This window comes from Thermobia domestica, chromosome 13 (assembly GCF_964235325.1).
Source record: "Thermobia domestica chromosome 13, izTheDome1.hap1.1, whole genome shotgun sequence".
In the NCBI taxonomy this organism is placed as follows: domain Eukaryota; kingdom Metazoa; phylum Arthropoda; class Insecta; order Zygentoma; family Lepismatidae; genus Thermobia; species Thermobia domestica.
The window spans coordinates 182,954,210-182,975,324 of record NC_137466.1 but is presented as its reverse complement, the minus strand read 5'-3'; the positions used below and the strand labels follow the sequence as shown (position 1 = coordinate 182,975,324).

At 34.3% G+C, this 21,115-nt stretch overlaps 1 protein-coding gene across 9 annotated transcripts in view; it reads right to left on the bottom strand.

Moving 5' to 3' along the window:
* Hk (potassium voltage-gated channel subfamily A regulatory beta subunit hyperkinetic) overlaps positions 1 to 21,115 on the bottom strand; it is a 708,165-nt gene that overhangs the window by 257,809 nt on the left and 429,241 nt on the right. For 2 of the 9 annotated variants that reach the window (XM_081737036.1, XM_081737037.1), the window contains exon 1: positions 1,341 to 1,518. The exons of 6 other annotated variants lie outside the window; for them this stretch is intronic. Coding sequence is in view for 1 of the 3 variants with exons in the window: in XM_081737035.1 (XP_081593161.1) it covers positions 874 to 914 (41 nt within the window). In the remaining 2 variants the exon portion in view is untranslated. Of the gene's footprint in view, positions 1 to 873; positions 1,011 to 1,340; positions 1,519 to 21,115 lie in introns of those variants that run through there. One more of the 9 variants, XM_081737035.1, reaches the window with a different exon arrangement.

The following is a 21,115-nucleotide window of genomic DNA, read 5'->3' as shown; positions in this document are numbered from 1 at the left end:
TCTTAAGCAGGAACAAAACAATCTTAACAATTTCGTAAACGGCATTGAAAACGCTTAGTTCTATAAATTATATATATTTGCTACCGTTAGGAAAACCTAGGCTCAGATGAGAAGACAATATGAAGATGGATTTCGCAGAAATAGGAATTGAAAGTAGAAACTGGATCCAGTTGCCTAAGGACAAAAGTCAATGGAAAGCTTTTGTCCACGCGATATTGAACCTCCGGGTTCCATAGGCCATAGAGTTAGTTATATATTTGCTATGCTGTTAAGGGACTAATATCCTATAATATAAATATTTTTTCTGTTATGAAATCATTTTCAAAGTCTGTCACACGGTATAACCTTACATCAAAGCTAAATAAAATGACCTACATATGGGAGTAAAATCTTACGCGAATAATTTTCGAGAAAATAAGCAAAAATAAATAAATAAATAAATAAATAAATTTTATGGCACTAAAAAAGTATGGCAAATGTATCATTTACGCCAACAAAAACAGGCTCAGAAAACACGTCCCTTATTAAATTGAAACTGATTCTACTCTCGACAATTCTTTCACTGTGACACCAGGAAGATGGCCGTATAAACTTTGGTTTAATGAAATATGTAACCAAAACTATTATTAACTATTAAACAATAATTTTATTAAATATTTTTCAACTAATATTTTCCAGAGTTGTAAGTCGTTTCTTGTAATGATTCCCTTAAACCACGGACAAACTATTTACGTTTGTTGATAGCCTTACACACAAACTACAAAGCAAAATAAGCTTAAGTGGACAATATTAACTAAAATTTAAAAGTTAATAAATAAGCAAAAGAAGAAATACAATTAGTGTCTTTAAGATTAATGAGTGTGTAATCTTTACCTATACTCGAAATTTGGTTCAAACTGCCAATCCTCGTCCATGGTTCCTAGATTTTTAAAGAAATAGAACACTCGCGACGGAACGGCTATAAGCCACACAGCTTGTCAGTCAACACAACTAAATACAAACTGAGGAATGAATACTAACACGCTATAGTTCTATGCTCCTAGTGAATTGCCTTACGGGGAGCAAGGGGGAAGGAGGGAAGTACGGCAACAGATATACAATAATCAATGACATTTCCTTTGTTTTCCTTATGTGCGTGTTAGTGACAAACTCCTGCTTCCTTGCAATATATATATACATATATATACATACATGCCAACCCCACTCACTTTTCGAGTGATAATATATATACATTTCTCCCTACACGCACACACACCGACATATAAACACACATTAATACATATGCAGATATGCAGCGGCCAAGACACGCAAGGGTAATTATTATTCCAAATGAGACTCACCTGGTAAGGTCACCGCGCCACCTCACGTCACCTTTGACCTGGTTTTCTTGGGCCGCGGCGAATGCATTCTTCGACCGCAACCCTGATTGCCTGTTTCCTTCTGTATGAAAAAAACAGGCACCGATCAACCCCACAGTATCAGGGATCACCGTCTGAACTGTTGGCTACATACCCCCTGTTAAAGCCAGGTCTTTTTTGACGTAAGCTTCGGCTACTTTCGTCCGATTCCGTTCTCGTCTCTTCCAAACGGGGACAGTGTTGCCAAATGTTCGATGCAGGTGCCAAATCAGAAACGTCATTAGTGTATTTTCCCCTCTCTCTCTCTTTTTATTTTTGCCTATGCTTTATTCCGGCGTTTGTTGGGTGAATTTAAAAGTAGAAAACATGGCCAAAAAGTGTTTATGATTTTAAGAAGTAGAATTGTAACCTTACCTTATTCAGCAGGATTGTCGAAAAGATTTTATGTTTGTAGCATATTATTATCAAGTGATGTACGATGTTAAATCGACAATTTTAATGTGTTTCTTTGTCCATATAGGTAAAAAAGCATGATAAAATCTAAGACAACTACAACTACAGGTAATTATAAGTATATAACAAAAGTAATAATTTGTTTCTATATTTTGGAACACAAAAGGAAAGGAAATCAAAAATTGGCTCATCTCTTATAAAAGTTAAGCCTTTTGTGGCCAATGACTATTGCACATCCGTCCTGGGTTCTATTTCCAGTCGAGGCACGAAATCTCGAATAAGAACCCACGCTGGCTCAGTGGTAGAGCGTTCATCTCTGATGCGTGGGGCCCCTGGTTCAATCCCAGCTCGCGCCAAGTAGGCTTTGTGGTTCATGGGTTTTCTCGGGGTTCTCCCGCTTCTGTCATTTGATTCATTCCACCATTGTATTCATTTCTCATCATCACCGTCTTCTTTAGCCTAATCGGCATAAGCGTGGGACGTAAACCTTAAAGTTTTCATTTCATTTTTTTTGAATAGAAAAGGAGATGTGCCTGCTTTTGATCATAGCTGTACAAAAACTCCCTGATAATGCAGCTAATAAGGGGATATAGCCAGCTAAAAGGCATTTGGCTTGGTCTTGTATGGTCAGCACATTGACTTCCATTTTTTTTTTTTTTTTTTTTCTTTCATGTAACGATTCCTGTTCAGGAAATTGCCCAACTGATTAAGAATGATGGATTAACATTGAAAGTGTAGCACATGCACTAACAATCAAACCCAGAACTACATGCACTAGCCATTCGACTATACTAGAAATTGTTATGGAGAACACATGATGATTCAGAAGTTGGATGGGAGAAGACTAGTTCGAACCCAATTTTTGATGTGCAACATAATCGATTTTGTAAATTATCTCGGGATTCTAGGGATTTCTCCAACATTCCTATTCCATCAACTTTTCCAAGATCACTAAGTATCACTAATCATCGGTTTTGCTCAATCTTACGATATAAACGTTAAAGGTTCAAAATTAAAGATTCAAGATTAAAAACAACTGTCACGGAGATCAATATGGAGATAGGTGGGGCTCAAACTTCCTTGTTCCTCTTGTAGTCGTATATTACATAGAAATGGTTTAATATTCGCTAGTCTCGCTTCAGAACGTCATTTAAATTTGTCCATTTTTTAATTGTGAAACAGGTTGGATCTTGACAGATGAATCCAAGAAATATTTTGTGGGTACCCTTTGGATTTTGACATAGGGAGGGGAGTCCTTACTTACTAATAACTACCAGGAATGTAATTATTTCCGAGGATAGATATATCGAGAGTGTAGTAAGTTCCAGAAAGATGTTAATCAGATTGGCTCACTATTGTCAAAAATAATTCACATTAGATGATTCCATATGCTTGGTTGCAAGGAAGGGAGGAGTGCAGTGGAGGGGGCATGTTTTTTTGATATATATATATATATATATATATATATATATATATATATATATATATATATATATATATATATATATATATATATATATATTAGTTCTCTGTAATATGATACTGGCAAAAATGGCCCGTCATCTGTAATCAAAGGTAACAGTACACTACGGTTCAAAAGTAGCTGTTTTACGAAGTTTAAGTCAGTTCATAAACAAACACTTGACTGTGATATTATCACAAATTGTATCACATCCAAAAGATTGCAAACAATTTTGGAAGAACCACAACATTGTTATAACAACACAGATATAGAAGGATGTCTGAAATATAAGTAAGAAAGAAATGAAATTGATTTTTAAAATTCTCGTTTTGTTGTTCACGCTCTGGGATAGAGACAGCGAAACAAATACCTATTTTACATACAAATGGGATAATTAAAAGTTAATAACTAGTTATTTTATTCATGTACTCATGTATTTCACTTTCTATTTCTGTAAAATAGAATGTTTTAGAGTGCTGAGTGTAGGGAGCATGATTGCCTTCTATTGGCTCCTCTTATGACAACTTCCATAATACGAAGAAAACTACTGTTGCTACTGACTGTGCAAACCAAGTATGTTATAAAATACAGGATCTGCCTATACAAGAAAATCGTGAGAGTTCCTTCATGGCCAACCGGTTAGCGTACGCGCCCTTTGGCGTGGGAGACCCGGGTTTGATTCCCAGCGGGAGCTCATGTGGTTTGGATTCCACGTTAATCAGTAGGTCAGCGTCTCATCTAGCCTCGCTGCTGAAAGGGGGACGTCAAAATCAAATCAACTCAACAACAAAATCGTTTAGCAATACGTCAGTTTCGCCACGCCCTCTCCGCCCGCTCCATCCACTAAAATCGCAATATTTGAAGCTAACATTCATGGAGGAAACGAGAGTAGCCAATCAGAAAGGCAGAGATGCTCGGTCGTTGATGATTGGTTGTTTTTTGGCTTCAAGAGAAATATGAGGAGATCCTCTATTTTATAATATCCTTGGTGCAAACACATTTCATAAAATGACTCAACGACATACAAAGTTAGGAAGGAAGTATTTTTTTTCTAACAGTTTACCTTTAACGACGGAAGAAAACATTACTTATTGAATACTCTTCCCAGATCGATTGTAGACTACCTGTCGTGCAAGAACTGTCCGCGGTCGTGCTTTAAGTAGAAGCAAAACGTAATGTAAAAAGGAAACAAGAAAATGACTTGTCTGGTCGTTCTGACACGAGGTGGGTGGGTTTCTTAGCGCGTTTACACCAGATTTTAATCTTGAGTACTGACTGACACGTAAGCTTATGTTGAATTATTTTTCATATCTTCTTTGCCGTCACAATTAGAATAAAAAAAAAAGAACTTAAAAAGTAATTATCTAATAGTTTGGCATGTAGGTGAAGAAAAAAAAAGAAAAAAAGAAACTTTTAGCTTTCTGGAGCTAAATATGATGAATTGACTGGAATACATTTGCTTTCTGACAAATATTAGGACTGGAAATGTACGTAAATATTTATTCTCAAAGGAAATAAGAAATACAAGAAGATACGTAAGTGACAGAGAAAAATACGAAAAGAGCATGTCGGTCATTGCTGTTTATCTCACGAATAGTGTCTAGCAATAAGGGATAAAAGAGAGAGCCAATAATATGAGAATGCGTTCTATTTATCACTATAACTCACGAAGAGAAAAAAAAGCAATAAGATGTTATTACTAAATTAATTTATTGTCGCCCGTCATCTGATTTATTCTTTCAGAAAATAAGTTACAACGACAATAAATACTGTATGACAATCATTTCCAACTTAGTGCTCTATGACATCACTGCTCGTATTCTAAGTAAACCACACGGAGAGGGGATTTCCTTTGCTCATTGTGTTTCTCTCTATTTTTTTTTTTTTACATAATCCATCGTCATCGTAGGTATTCTGCCATTACTCTGCCATTATTCGCAGGTCACTTGCAACAAGTGAGAAGCTTCCATGCTTCACAGTCTTCCGCAAACCTCTTAGTGTTCACGTACGAATTTTCTGTTTTTGATATCGTCCATTAATTGTAGTATTCTTCGCTCTCTACTTATTTTTCCTGCTACCATACTTTCTAGCACGTTCCTCATGATACAGTTCCTTCTTAGCCAATGTCCCAACCAGTTTGTTTTTTCACTTCTTTGTGATATCTAAAATTGCTCTTTTCTCCCCTACCATTTCAAACATTCTTTCATTCTTCTTCCGCTCAACCAAGCTAACTCTCTCTTTCTCTGTTCTTCTCTACACCCGCATTTCAAAAGCTTCCAGTCTTTTTTCAGCATTTTTGTGTAATGTCCATGTTTCTCCCCATACAGTACAATAATATTTTATTATTATTATTATTATTATTATTATTATTATTATTATTATTATTATTATTATTATTATTATTATTATTATTATTATTATTATTATTAGGGATTTACGCAGAGGTATTTTTTTCTGTAAATTTAGTCTAATTTCATTAGTGATTTTAAAAATTTTAATATAATTTATCATGTTATTAAATTTGAACCCCACCAAGAAGCTTTGAATCCCTCACGAAATAAATTCCTGCCTACGTGTCTATTATTATTATTATTATGAAAGTATAATGCATAGTACCAATTCATACATTAAGAAAAACTGCATCTACCACACTTGTTAAAGCATTTAATTCAGTAGAATTAGGTTCTTAATACGACACATTTTACTTGCTATCACTTCTATTAGTATCTCTAGGAAAATCAACTTTGAGTCTCTTACTTCTGAAATAAATTCATCAAGATGTATTATATCCCGTTCAGTGACATATACAGGAGTAATTTCAGCAACTAAGTTTATTTATATCTAACGCTAAATCAAAAATACAAGTCAGTGTTACATTGGCTTCACACACACACACTTTGGTACACACCAACATTTTAATCCGATCTCACTTTACGCAGCAATGCAGTTCAATACGTTTAGTGTTGCAAACTTACTCCATATTATAGTTGGTCCTCTTAGTAACACTTTCCTGCAATTTCAAAACTACATAATTTGGGAACATGGTTATTGTCTTAAAGTTAGTTCACAGCATGCATTGTCTACTGTTTTGAGAGTGCAGGATTTTCGCTTAAGTTTAGTAATATTGTGATTAGGAGTAGTTCCTACAGAAGTCGATGTGTTCACATTTTGCACGTAGTCAAATTCATCATTAGCCCAAATATTTGAAATATGAGGTGTTAAATCATATAGGAAAACATGAGTTGTAGTTACGTAAAATTAGTATATTTGAACAACAAACAAGTCTATATTTTTACTAGCGAGGAACGATAGGGGGAGAAGAAATTATGGTGAGCGTGAAAAAAAAATCAAATTCGAGGTTTCACGGATTTACACGTTTCATAGCCCCTGCATGCCAAAAATGTTATTTTTTTTAAATCGCTATCGTTCTATTCGTCCATTGCGATATACATATGTATAGTGTGTTCACTCAATAAGAGTGCAGTTCGAAAATATCCTTGAAGTTCCAATGTTGAATTTTACAATAGTATCCCTTCGTCTCTCCAAACCTCTTTTGATCACATTTGATGGGTTGCGATGTCTTAGCACCCACTATATCTGTTCTTTCTTCTCAATACTATAGCTAATATAAAACAGGTGTCTAATATAAGAACAAGGAAGCTGGTCTTGGTAACGGGAAATAGAGCACTAACTTAAAGGACAGCATTTGGAACTGTTTCAACTAAGATTAGGGATGCGCACGAGACGAGTCCAGACAGAATTTTCCTGACAAAATTCGAGTCGAGACACGGCTCTTCCAATAGAAAAATATACATTTTTCGAGTCGAGACATCACTTTTACAGCACATTTTCTAGACGAGACAGCCACAAATCTTGTCTCGTGCTCATCCCTAACTAAGATTCCATGTAGAGTTGGCATGTGACAGTCAATCGTTTAAAATGAGAGTTGTGGTTGGCCATTTAGTTATCGGGGGTGTTTTCCGCAAGATCCCTCATATGATGACTTATTTATGGAACGAGCCACCACGAGTAGAAGGCGGCATTCTTTTTATACGAACTGCATTTCTGTTGAAGAAACGAACTATACATTCATTCGCCTACAGACTATAGTGTTAATAGTACTCGAATCAAATAGAAGTTGTTTTTTTTTAAATTTTCTTACAAGCCCCCAAAATAATTGAAGTTTATTGGAAGATGAAATTTAAAAGAAAAAGATATTTTTTTCGAAAACGACTTTAACGATTGTGTTTATGTTTTATATATCAATATTTCATTAAGAACCCTATACTATGGTGTAAGCCATTTCTCTGGGGAAAATACAAAAGGAGTAGTTTATCCTAGGGGGATGATTACGGACAACTTTCTCAAAAATGACTCAGGCGATTTCATTAATTTTCGTATCATTTTCATAAATAAATACTACAGTGATAACTACAGTAATGTCATTATTTAATTCAGGAAATAGGAGCGAGAAATTTATTGCGGTCTTCTGTCTAGAATGTCTTTCAGTAGCTATGCAATAAATTACAGAAACTGGTTGAACGAACTGTTTTAGTTAATGAACCATGTCACATGCAGTACAATAATAGTGTATAAAATATTGTTGCTACCAAAGAAAACGACACAAAGCTGCTAGAAAACTAGAAAGAAGGGCATGAGGAATGATGGAAAAAGATTGCGTGAACGAAAAGCGATGAGAGAAGTGTTGTACAAAGTAGACAATGTTGAAGATAATAAAACGAAGTAGAGAAGTTGGTTAAGACAGTGTTTGATGAAGAAATTATACTCTGAAGAATGGAATAGAATGTCAGGTGGAAACACAAAAGAAAGAAAAAAAAATAAAATAATAGACATTATCATATTACCAACATAATTTTAATGTCAATATCACGTAAGTAACAATTGGATTGTAGTATAACCGTCTCTATGGAAGGTTACGGAAAGACAAATATGAACGTTTCACTGCATATGAGCGCCTGCAGCGGGGGCTAGGGAGGGCAACTGCTTCTCTCTTGAAAGGAATCCTGTGCGCGTTTCAGTAGTGAATGACTATTTCCAAATGACACTATCATTTGTTTACAAGTAAAAAGGATGGCAGATTATTATTATTATTATTATTATTATTATTATTATTATTATTATTATTATTATTATTATTATTATTATTATTATTATTATTATTAAGTATTCTGTCTGTCGGAAAACATGCTTTATCCTTAGCTTAGGGTCTGGAAATGTTTCTTCCACATTTCTCCATCTTCACCTTCTCTCTTTAACTCTCAATATTTTCTATCCTGATTGTCCAAACAACATTATTCTCGTTCTTTCATGATCAAAAATCATTATGATAAATTCTTAGTGATAAAGGAGACTTTTGTGCAAGGCCTACACATGAAGATGAAAACCTCAATTACGGGTTGAAAGAGAGAGAGATTGTTGCTCTTCTTGACGTACTTCTGTGAAAACTGAAGTGATATGATGATTGTATGTTACATGGTTCTATCCCTAAAATATGAAATTTATGGTTTAATTTGTTGTTATTCACCAAAGCCATTCCACAAGACAACTGTAAATCATATAATAGATCAGCTGTATGTACAAAATATGTTCATGTTTCTAACTTGGTCACTAGAAACTAGCAGTTGTAGCAAAATTACATAAGTGCAACATGTTCCCATTTTTATAAGAAATTCGTGAATAAATGCCATTTGTTGTGATCAACGGTCATGTTTGTCATTTAATGGATGCTTCTTCAGTTTTGTTCACCTTTGCATCAAAAATCCAAGTCACGTTACCTTTGTTATCATGGGATGGGGCTTGCCTATAAGATCTTTAATTTAACGCTTCTCACCGAAAGGGATAAATCATTCTTGACCAACATCAGCGTTGTTCTTAGTTGAATTCCGAATAAAACGTCAGTACATTAAGTAGTACGATGAACTAGGGGCTCACCTATGAGCGGGGGGGAGTCCACCAGGTCCGGGATCGTGTTCCCAAAATTCCTAAACTCAACATATATTTGTACACCTTTCTCAATAAACTATACTTGTTCAACAGGGAAATAATTGATGTAGCATAAACATTTGATCTTACAATTCATCTGTACTTTTTCTCTTATAAAAGAAATGTACAGCTCACAGATGACGAGAAGAACCCTAGCAGAAGTAGTGTGACGTAGGTATGGGCTCGCCCACTTTTCGCACGGGGGTTTCAAATGACACCACGGAGTAGCACACATATAACTTTACCCGGAGTGGCAGATGGCATCTAAGTATAGACCACACCTCAAAAACCGAAAGTGGACTTGACCGTGTTGTTGACCTTTCCCCGCTGCCCCTGTTTTAGGGTTCTTCTCGTTATCTGTAAGCTGTAGTTCTATCATTACCTTTTTCTGAAAATATAGTTGGAAGTATTTTACAATTACTTATCGTCTTTTCAGGTGAAGAATAATACCCGCTAAATACTACAAAGAAGTGGTAGTTTGTAGTGTTGGATCCCTTCCTCAAAGCTTGAAGCCCCATCAACAAAAATGTCTGGGTACGCGCCTGGGAAGTAAACTTTTCGTGGTCATGTAGTGCAGTGATGGGCAAACTTTTTCTAGGAGAGTGTCAAAGGAAAAAAGGAAAAAACTTTAAGTGGGTCAATCTGACTTATTATAAACAACAATGGTACTTTTTGATTAAAAGATAAATATATTTCAATCCAAAAATTTTCTTGTAGGCCTTATATGTGGAGAACTGTAGCCAAACTCAAACTATCACTTAACTCAATACGATGTACTTACTCCGTTGAAAATAAAAACACGATTTAGGGGTCGTTCAAAAATTTTGTGGTCCCTGATCCAAAAACTAATCATTGGCCAAGATTGTAATCTTTTGATCCATTTTTTGGGATCATTCCTAAAATTCTTGTTAGAAAATTCTTCAATCACTTGGTCCTATTAATGATTGAAATTTCTTATAATGTGGTTCGAACTGGAATCTACTTTTCTCAGAAGGGAATCTAAATGCCTATCTTTCAGCCTGTTGCTAATAGAGCTCTTTCGAACTGGATTGCAATTATAAAACTACGTTTATTATTATTATTATTATTATTATTATTATTATTATTATTATTATTATTATTATTATTATTATTATTATTATTAACGTTATCGTTTTATCGCGCTAAGTTTTCTAATCCGCCTTAAGAGCATGCCTTACTAAAAATAATACGAAATTTATCATTTTCTTTTGCTTGATTATTCATCAGTAAAAGGAGATAATGAAATGCAACTTACCACAATCATAGACAATGCTATTCTACAACAGAAAATATGAACCTGAAGAATGTTCAGTGTTGCCGTCCATAGAAATTACAGTGTTGCCAGAAAAAACAATTTCCCTAAAATCTAAGTTAAGACAGCGAATAGAGGAATGAACTCAACTGCATTTGATTACGTATCATGTTGTTTTGGTTTCCTGTGAACTACTTTTTAATTAACATTATTATTTAGTTTTAATAACTGTATGTTAAAACCAATTTGTTTATTACAAACTAAATACAACTATTATTTTTTTAAAAAAAGTTCACAGTAGTTCACAGTTTAAATTTCGTCGCTATAATCTAACGGAACAAAGCTTCATACAGCTTTGCAAAGCTGAAGGCAAATAATTAGTACAGTAGGTAAGCTTTTTTCCCCCTTAGCTTGTAGTATTTTTATTTGAAGCTAATGATTTCCTTTTAAAAGCCATCAGTAATATAGAATCAACAACAGTAAAATTTTAAGCAAATGGAAAATAAATTGGGTAAGAATGAAGCAGCAAAAGAATTAAGAAAATATGTTCTCGGAAAGCAAGTTCTTTTACTATTACTAAAGAAAGACGTCGGCAGTTAAAATGTTCAATTGTAGACAAAATCATATTTGAAACGAATTTTTTAAACTACAATTTCTGTCTGTTGTGTGCGACTCTTGCAAATAAATACACTTAGTACGGAAAGAGAAATTGCTTTTTATAAGGAAATGGGACAAAGCTAACTTGGCAAATGTTTCTCATGCAGCGAAAAGCTAATTTGAAACACATAAGAATTGTGGAAAGTGGAGGGGATTGTTGGCAAAGGAGGATGGAGTAGCTCTTTTATCAACATCACCAATGTCTAAAGTTTCCCCCTTTTTTTTCAGTGGTCCTCGCTAACTGACTGACGGCATTATTACTGATTTTTCCTTATACATTTTATTTTTTTCTCTTTTTCATTCTTTTATTATTGTGTTTCAGTCGTACAGCCAAACTGCACTCGACGTTTTTTCTTTCTCGATGAAGGACGAATGGCGAAGAGTTATATGGATAGCTGATGGTTCGAGGCGAAGTTATCTGGACATAAAAATGTGCAACATAGTTCCAGTTCTCTCTTTTATCTGTTTTGTCCCCCCGCCCCATAACCCCCCTTACGTCATTCTTGATTCGGGTTCCAACACCCCCACCTCCTCCTCTCTTTTTCCATTCCCCAAAACCCACCAACCACGGCCTGCCTACCAAGCTTCAAACTTCAGTGCCAGAAATCGAATCTACGTCTGCAGAGTCAGGCGAAGCGGATTCGCCATTCAAGGCCGAATTGGAAGCATAGATATATGATAAAGGAAATCTTAAAAATTGTTGTGCCAATTTGTTGTTGTTGTTGTTGTTTTCGATCACGATAGCAGCACGAACAACAGTAGTAGCTCAATGGAAACTTGAGACTTACAAGATAGACACAATCGTATTAAGAGCTTATGGCAGAATTATCCGTGATTAAAACCAACATGCAACATGTATACACTTTGATAGTGTATACCATTTTGTCTCAAGTTTGAAAAAGTGCAGGAAATAGCTTTCGACAGTGAGTTCTCGGTAACCATAGGATCTAGAAAGATACCGTTTTCACTGGTCGATTCCGAATTTTGTGTACGTTCTCCAGTTCTAATTGAATGTTTAAAAAACGTGGCTGTTATTTTTATTACATTTTTAGGGGTACACTGAAAGTGTTGAATCTTTTTTTTTTTTTTAAAAAAAAACATCATATCCTATGAGTTATATATTCTAACACCACATAGTTGTATACAGGTTATTGTTTGGAGTGTTTTTTCCCCAATGAACAACATATATCACTGATATTTAATTAATTGTGTATGTAATTTATTTTCTTATTACATACTGCATGCAAGAAGAAAGAAAACACTGATCATACATGAATTGAAACTCCAATCAGAAGTAGGCTCAAATCTTGCAAACGGCGCGAGATATTGAAAAAAATCTCTCCTTTATGGTACCCTTTGACAATTTTTATCAAGATGTCTTTCACTTGTGTTTGTAAAGAGACATGTACAGATGTTGTGAGAAATGACGACGAAATTTATGATAATATGTGAATGATGCGCTGTGTAGAAAGCGCATGTTCAACTAGTACCAAATAAAATAACACTGCAGTTAGAAATGTCACCATTCTATTCTATATTCATCTCATTGCCATCATAAGTTGTCTCCTATCTGTAAAAGACCATTTGCTGCAATTTGAGAAGGTTCCATAAATTATAGCCAATAGGTATAATATATAATTTCTGTGTAATCTCTTCTCCCAAGTGATGTTTCGTCCAATTTTGACCAAAGAATGACAATGTCACTGTGTTCATATAAAAACTCGTGAAGGACAAGTTCTATCGTTGTTCACCTCTTTACTGTAATTCTGTAGGTGTAGCAGTAATGCGTTCTATATTTTCAAGTGAATTATCATCAGGGTGCTGGACGAACCAGTTATACCGGTTTTCAATGCTGTTTATCACATGTATTCCATTTTCTTTCTTTTGCGTTTCACCTTCTACCATGCCTTTTATCATGTTCCTCAATATTCAATTTATTCTCAAATAATGTTTTAATCAGTTTCCTTTTCATCTTTTAAACTATTTCCAATATTCTTGTTTTCTTCCATACTCTTACTAGAACGTTCTCATTGTTTTCTGTTCCGGCAATATAACCTTCTGTACTCTTAGCAAAGTTGCTTTTTGATTTACTGTATATTATCATACACTCATTAAGTATTCTACCTTTCGGCAGGTTCTGGAACTAATGAGTTTTTTCTTCAATTTTAGATTTGGGCCTGGAAATGTTTCTTCCACATTTCCTGATTTTCAGCCACCTCTTTTTAATTCTCAATATTTTCTTCTATTTTTCAAATCATCGCTCAGTTGTATTCTTTTCCTATTCCTCTTTTTCCTTCCATCTTTTCTTCTATGGCAGTATGAAGAAGACATTTTTTTTCGCAAGATGTGTCCATTCTGATTGGCTTTCCCACGAATGATGCTGGCTAGAAGTGTCCTCTTCTCTCTTATCCTTTTTTAAAACATCTTCGTTTGTTACTTTTTTTGTGTCCATTTTATCTTCTCTATTTTCCTCCAACACCGCATTTTGAAGTTCTCTAAATATTTCTTGTCTACCTTCCGTAATGTCCAAGTCTCTGAACCATACAGTCCAATACAACACTTGACCAACTTCTTCCCAGGTCCAATATTATGATACACTATCCGACAATAATTATGTAATTAATATGATGTTAAAACATTTGCGAAGTAAATTATTTGTACTTAAAAGATACTATCATAGAAAATACCAAGCACAATATAGTCATTGTTGCAGCAAAGTATAGAATGTTACAATTAGCTCACCACTCTTCTAATAATTTTCTCGCGACTTTACAATGAGCTTACTACTTCCGCAACTACTTTCCCCGTAATTTTCCAATTACCTTACTACTTTCTTAAGCATTTCCTCTTTGTATTACAATTAACTTAGTATTTCCTTAACTATTTTCCCCCGACATTACAATCAACTTACTAGTTTCTTAACCATTTTTTAAACTCAATTTTACAATTAACTTAGCGCTTCTTAGCTATTTTCCCACGATGAACTTCTGTTGCCTTATGCTGGCAATAGGTATAAGTGAATAATTATTTACAACAAACTGATTTATATATTTAAGAAGAAGAAGAAAAGTTTAAAAAGTGGATACGTGATTATATCTAGTATGGTAAGAACAAAATACACTGATTATCAATAAATTGAAACAGAATTTTTTTTTGTAACACCCTATTATCTCCGGTTTTACATTTAAGTACGGTTACGTTACCCTAAGAAACGGTTGTTTTTCTTGCATCATAACAAGTGTTCTGCTTAGGTAAGAGAACATTACCATAAGAAGTGTCCTTAAAGAGAGAACTGAGTTACTATTTGTATCGAATTAATGTAACAACATACTTTCTACATATGCATTATATTATTATTCTTTTCTGTGTCACAAATCCTTGTAGAGTACAAAAACAGGGGTGCCGTTTAGGGGGCAGAAGGTGGTAATTTCCCCCCCTGAACTTCTCACACACACACCTATTGGAAAGATAACATATGGGAAAACATGGTTGGAACTAAATGGAGATGGATGTTAATTGTTAATTTGTTTGTTCTTTAATTGACTGGTTTTAAGATATGCAGAAAAGTTATCAATGTATCAATAATGTATTACTACTATTGAAGTATTTTGTAAATATATGCATACACTTCTGTATTTTTCTTTTGTGCTCCACAATATGAACTATAGGTAATATAATATACTTTAATGAATATAAAGCTAACACACGGATATAGCTTTAAAATGATTTCAAAATGTACAGCGTCAAAAGATCAGAGTGCAGATAAAAAGTTCTTTTTATTTTTCAAGAAATAATAATAATAAAAAAAGAAATTTACAGTCATATGAATGATGCAAGTATTTTCTCTAAATATTTATTGTATCTAAACATAGCTTAGATAATGTCTAGAGTACACATAAAAGCTAAGGACACAAACGATCTAACCGTTGTAGCACGTTCAATGTTCCCCTATTGGAGATCTAACCGGAACCTTGTGCACGGGCACTAAGGTACATACTAGATGATGTACATCTATTTTCTCTCCCTCCCTCTCTCTCTCTCTCTCCACACACACACACACACACACACACACACACACACACACACACACATATATATATATATATATATATATATATATATATATATATATATATATATACATATATATATATATATATATATATATATATATATGTATGTATGTATGTATAGATAGATAGATAGATAGATATAGATATGATCTTATCCCCCAAGTGAAACCTGATATGACGCCCCTGTGCAGAAAGCGTGACATAGTTAACCATTATTGCACACACAACTTCAAAATTGTAACGAAAACATTCTTACCTATAGTTTTCTTCTTATGTAACATTCCTTTATAAGATTAACGTTATTATCGACGCTTTTGTTATTCTCTGAGATTATTTATAGGATTTGACATTCTTACAGTGCTGTTCCAAACATATTTGAATTTATTTGCATACAATAACGCATCGGTGTTGCTTTTACCTATTCTCTCATCTAACGTTTCTTTGGCACTCAAACTAAATTGTTATTCGGTGTTCGCTTCTATGATATGTAATCGCAATTTCGAACTTGTGTGTAATATTTCTGTAAGTTTTATACTTTTAATTTCTTTTTCAATTTGTTTCTTCAACTGACAATTTAGTTGAGTTCTACTTACCTAGTTATTTCATTTATCACTTTTATAATTCATAGAAATTGCTTATCGCTTGCATCAGAAGTTTTGTCCTGGCATACAGGCTTTGTCCGGGATGTAGTAGGACTGACGTTTTCCCGCCTAAAAGTTGTGACGGATGTTACTGCGTTGATTGGATAGTGATGGGTCTTAGCTGACAACACACCAATCAGCAGTCGTTTCCAAGCCTTCACGGAGTGTACATCGAGTTTAAGGAGAACCCCTGTCAAGATGTCTTGTCACCTCCACAATGAATAGTTTGTTAGAGCAGCGATACGCGGTAAAGTTTTGCGTCAAACTGGGTAAAACTGCGAGTGAGGTCTATGACATGATCAAGACTGCTTATAAAGAGTGATATTATGGGTCAATTAAGTGTTTCTGAGTGGTACAAATTGTGTCGGAAGGGAAGAGAGTAAGTTGAAGATTAGCAATGGTCAGGATGCCCTTCAACAGGAAAGAGTGACTAAAACTTAGTGAAAGTGCGAAATCTTTTGAACTCTGACCGCAGATGGCACACCTCCGCCTCACTTCGCCCGAAAAAAGCCCGCATGAACAAGTTTAAAATGAAATTGATGTTGATCATCTTTTTTGACTGTAAAGAAGCGGTTTACAGAGAGTTCGTAACGCCTGGTCAGACTAAATTCTTCATTTTACGTAGAAGTACTTGAAAGAAAACGACTCACACGCGTCCGTCCAGCAATCGCTGGATCATGGAAGCTTCATCACGACAACGCGCTGAGCCACACCGCCTTTGCTGCCATGGACTTCCTGACCAAACATGGCATCACACTGCTTCCCCAGCCACCCTACAGCCAGATTTCACTCCTGCCAGATTTTATTCCTCTTCCCCCGACTGAAAAGGGTATGAGAGAACGGTACTACTGCTTGGTTCAGGCCATTCAAGAGGCCGTCACGAGGAAGCTGAAGAGTATTCCAGTTTTTGCGTTTCATGGAGCCTTCAGTGATTGGCAAAGTTGCTGGAAACGCTGTGTTGGAGAGAAGGGGCATACTTTGAGAATTGATAAGTCGATGTATCAAAATTCTGAATAACTTAAAAAAAAACATTTAGTCCTACTACTTTCAAGACAAACAGTGTAAGCAATCATCTTTCTTAATTTTTGAATACTGTAGTAGTAATAGTAAACTGCGCGCGTTTCAGTTTCAAAAAATATCTGATAAATCAGGTAGGGGTAGAGAATGTAATGTTACTGAGTATTCTTGAGATTTTAGTTGTTCTCTATTCTCAAGCCACCAATCTTTCATCAATATTCATATGTATTTTACTGTCCGTATCTTTCAGTCCATAGAGTATAATCGGGCTATACTTAGAACATCACTTAACTTCGTTCTACGGTATGAAAAAATCCGATAATTTTTGCCACTCTTTGAATATTATATCATATATATATATATATATATATATATATATATATATATATATATATATATATATATATATATATATATATATAACTATGTCTATTTCTCTTTGGGCTAGAAGAAATCTTTGTGACATGCTGCTATTTAATGTTTCATCATCTCTGCCTTCTTTTCCTTTTCCTTTGTTACATTTTTCAACTTTCTTTGCTTCTCGCCATCCGGCAAGTGATTTTCTTTCCCCTCTGTACTATCACTCGCTTAACCTGCTTTAAATTTTTTACATTATTTTGGGCCGTAGTTTCTTCTATCCGTTCCCTCTGACGCCTCTCTCTCCCTCCCTTCCACCATTCTATCCCAACCTCTCTCTCTCTCTCTCTCTCTCTCTTTCTCTCTTTAGCGAGACCGCATCACCTCTATCGATTTTTAGCTCATCCTCCTACTCTACACGCTTTTGCAGCACTTTGGCGCGCGATACAGCCAACATGAACGAACCGGAAACGGAAAAAAGAACAACTCCGGAGCAGTGACTTTATTATACTATGTAATTGTTTACACACAAGAACGCATTTGTGACCCATTGACACATTAGTCACTTGAAGAAATTACCCACTGAAAAGAGGTTTCGCAACAGTAACACAATGGATTCAAATATGCATGATAATTGCAAAAGTATCAAAGTTTGATTTTGTCGTTACATTTCTTTGAGTGTATTCTACGTTATGAAGTGAGAAGAGCTCCATTTGATTAATTTATGCATAATTCTATAATAAGGTTTCTCACATGTAACATAAGAGCAAATTTTCCTTAGCAATATCAGTAAGTTAGGATCAAATACACTTACTACAGGCGAACCATTTCACGTCAATGTGTAATATAAACGCACACTATATTTCAAATTCTAAATTATCCAGGTCTTATCCAAAAATTCGTATAATTTTTCTACGCTTTTAGCAATATGAAATCATGTATTTAAGATTCAATTCGACTAAGTAATGAAAACACATTGGATTCAGCTCACGTTAAGTAACGAAAATAAGTAGGTAAGACCCAATTTGACTAGACATGGAAAGTAATTAAGACTCAATTCAGCTGGACAAGTAAAACAACTAGAACTCAATTCACTTACATAAAGAAAATAAATGGAACTTAATTCATCTAGATCACGAAAACAGGTGGGTCTGAATTCACCTAGATAAGGAAAACAAGCGAAACTTATAAATAGGAAACAAAAACAGATAGAACTGAATTCAGCTAGATAACGAAAACAGGTGGGTCTGAATTCACCTAGATAAGGAAAACAAGCAAAACTTATAAATAGGTAACAAAAATAGATAGAACTGAATTCAGCTAGATAACGAAAACAGGTGAGTCTGAATTCACCTAGATAAGGAAAATAAGCGAAACTTATAAATAGGTAACAAAAACAGATAGAACTGAATTCAGCTAGATAACGAAAACAGGTGGGTCTGAATTCACCTAGGAAAACAAGCGAAACTTATAAATTGGTAACAAAAATAGATAGAACTGAATTCAGCTAGATAACGAAAACAGGTGAGTCTGAATTCACCTAGATAAGGAAAACAAGCGAAACTTATAAATCGGTAACAAAAACAGATAGAACCGAATTCAGCTAGGACACAAAAACTATGACTCAAGTGAATTATGTACGTATATAAGGGAATAAGTGAAATGAGTAAAGTGTTTCATTCAGTTGTGCATATATTACTCTAACACATACATTGACGCATTGATGGAGATTCCCCGCTTTTGAAGAATAAGTATGACTGCTTGAGAATAGTTTTACGCTGGCTGGTAGCTGGGGTGCCTTCTAGCTTCCTCTTCTGATTTTTTCTGCATGTAAATCACGCTGTAAGTCTTCTATGAGCAGTCGTTGTGGAACAATTCCTTTCGCTTGGAAAAGCCATCACCGCGTGGGCTTTGTTTGTATTTTTTTTTAATGATCACACTGTATGTTTCGTGCATATAGATTTCATTAAAATAGAGTATGAGGAAGAACAATTATGTGTTTTAGAAAAGGTTGAAACATGGTGCTGGAGATTATGGGCATAGAAAGCTTCCGAAAAACGTTCTATCCCCGTCACCGCATGTGGTTTCGTTCGAAAATCTCCATGGAGTTGTTACATTTTCAACAATTTAGAGTAAAAAGTTTCTGCCGCATCTACAACAGAAATTAAGAAACGTTTTTTATGTTCTTAAGAAATAAATACATCAATGCATTTGTAGCAAAAAATAACTGAATAAACTACGTCTAAAGTAGAAAGTTATGGCCATTTGTTCTCAGATTGAGGGAATCCCCGTGCCGCGTGTGGATTTGATGAAAACATAACGCGTGTGTTTGGGTGTTTTAAAGAAACTGTCACATACAGATATAACTCCCTTGTATCTAAAAAGAAAAATTGAAAGCTATTTGACTGGTAGAACATACAAATTAAAATTGGAAATGTCTTGCCAGATTCATCCGCTATCAGTAATGGAGTTCCTTAAGGATTTTCTCTGGGTCCACTACTTTTCTAAATGTTTATTAATGGCTTGCCATTAATTTTAAATCATTTCAATATTTTACTTTATGCTGAGCATTAAGCTTTAGAGTAGTAAAAAATATTATGAGGACAACATTAGACTACAGAAAAACTTAAACAGAATCATAATATGTTGTAAAAATAATGGTAAGAACCTCCTTGTTTAGAAACTAAGTGTATGACTAACAGTAACAAATCCCAATACTGCGTATGACAATACGAAATACAGGGCGTTACAATACGTAAAAGTTGACATAATAACGAATTTTGGTGCAACATTTGACAAGGCAAGTCATTCCACTTTAGTGATCATATACAGAATATAGGTAAAGATGGAAGGAAAATCTTTGTATTCCTGTTTAATCAATGGCTCGCTTTTGTCAGTCAGATATTTAAGTACTCTTATATAAAATTGCTGGTAAAATCAAAACTAGAATATCCATCCGTGATTTTGAACAGCCTAACAAAGACTCTCGTGAACAAGAATTAAGTACTTTTTCTATGCATTTTCTATGCAATTGTAGAAAAGATACTTGATAACCGATGTACCTCAAACTATATTTTTAAACAACAAAATTAGAAAAACCTAAAATGGATCAAAAGATTGTGATCTTGCCCAATAATTAGTTTTTGGACAGGAGCACTATAATTTTTGAACGGCTTCTAAATGGAGATTTCGTATTTTCTACGGAATAAGTACATCATACTAAGTTAACTGATAGTTCGGGTTCAGCTACACTATATGTAGTTCACCAGATATAAGGCCTACCAGAAAATTTATGATTGAAATATATTGGATCTTTTGATCCATGAATGTAGATTTTTAAATTCTAGTATATGGTACAAGAGCTAAAAGTTTGTTGCAACCAAATAACGGAACATATTTTAATCTCCAGGCTTTTAACAAGGTATAATAATGGTATATCTTAGAATGTGATTTTACTTGGGAATTTGTAATATAACTTAGTAATTGTTTTATTATTACTTTTAATTTTTGACGTCTCATTTGACATAGACTTCACTGTCAAAATTTACTTTTTATTAATCAATTCGTGTTAAAGCTAACTATTATTTATATTCTTTCTATATTATAATATTACAATAATATTGAAATATGTACGAAGTGGTGTTTCTGCTATCAGCTGTTCTCAGCAAGTAAAAAATTATTATTATTATTATTATTATTATTATTATTATTATTATTATTATTATTATTATTATTATTATTATTATTATTATTATTATTATTATTATTATTACGTAAAATATAAACTTTTCACACTACTGGAACAAGAAGCATAAAAATTC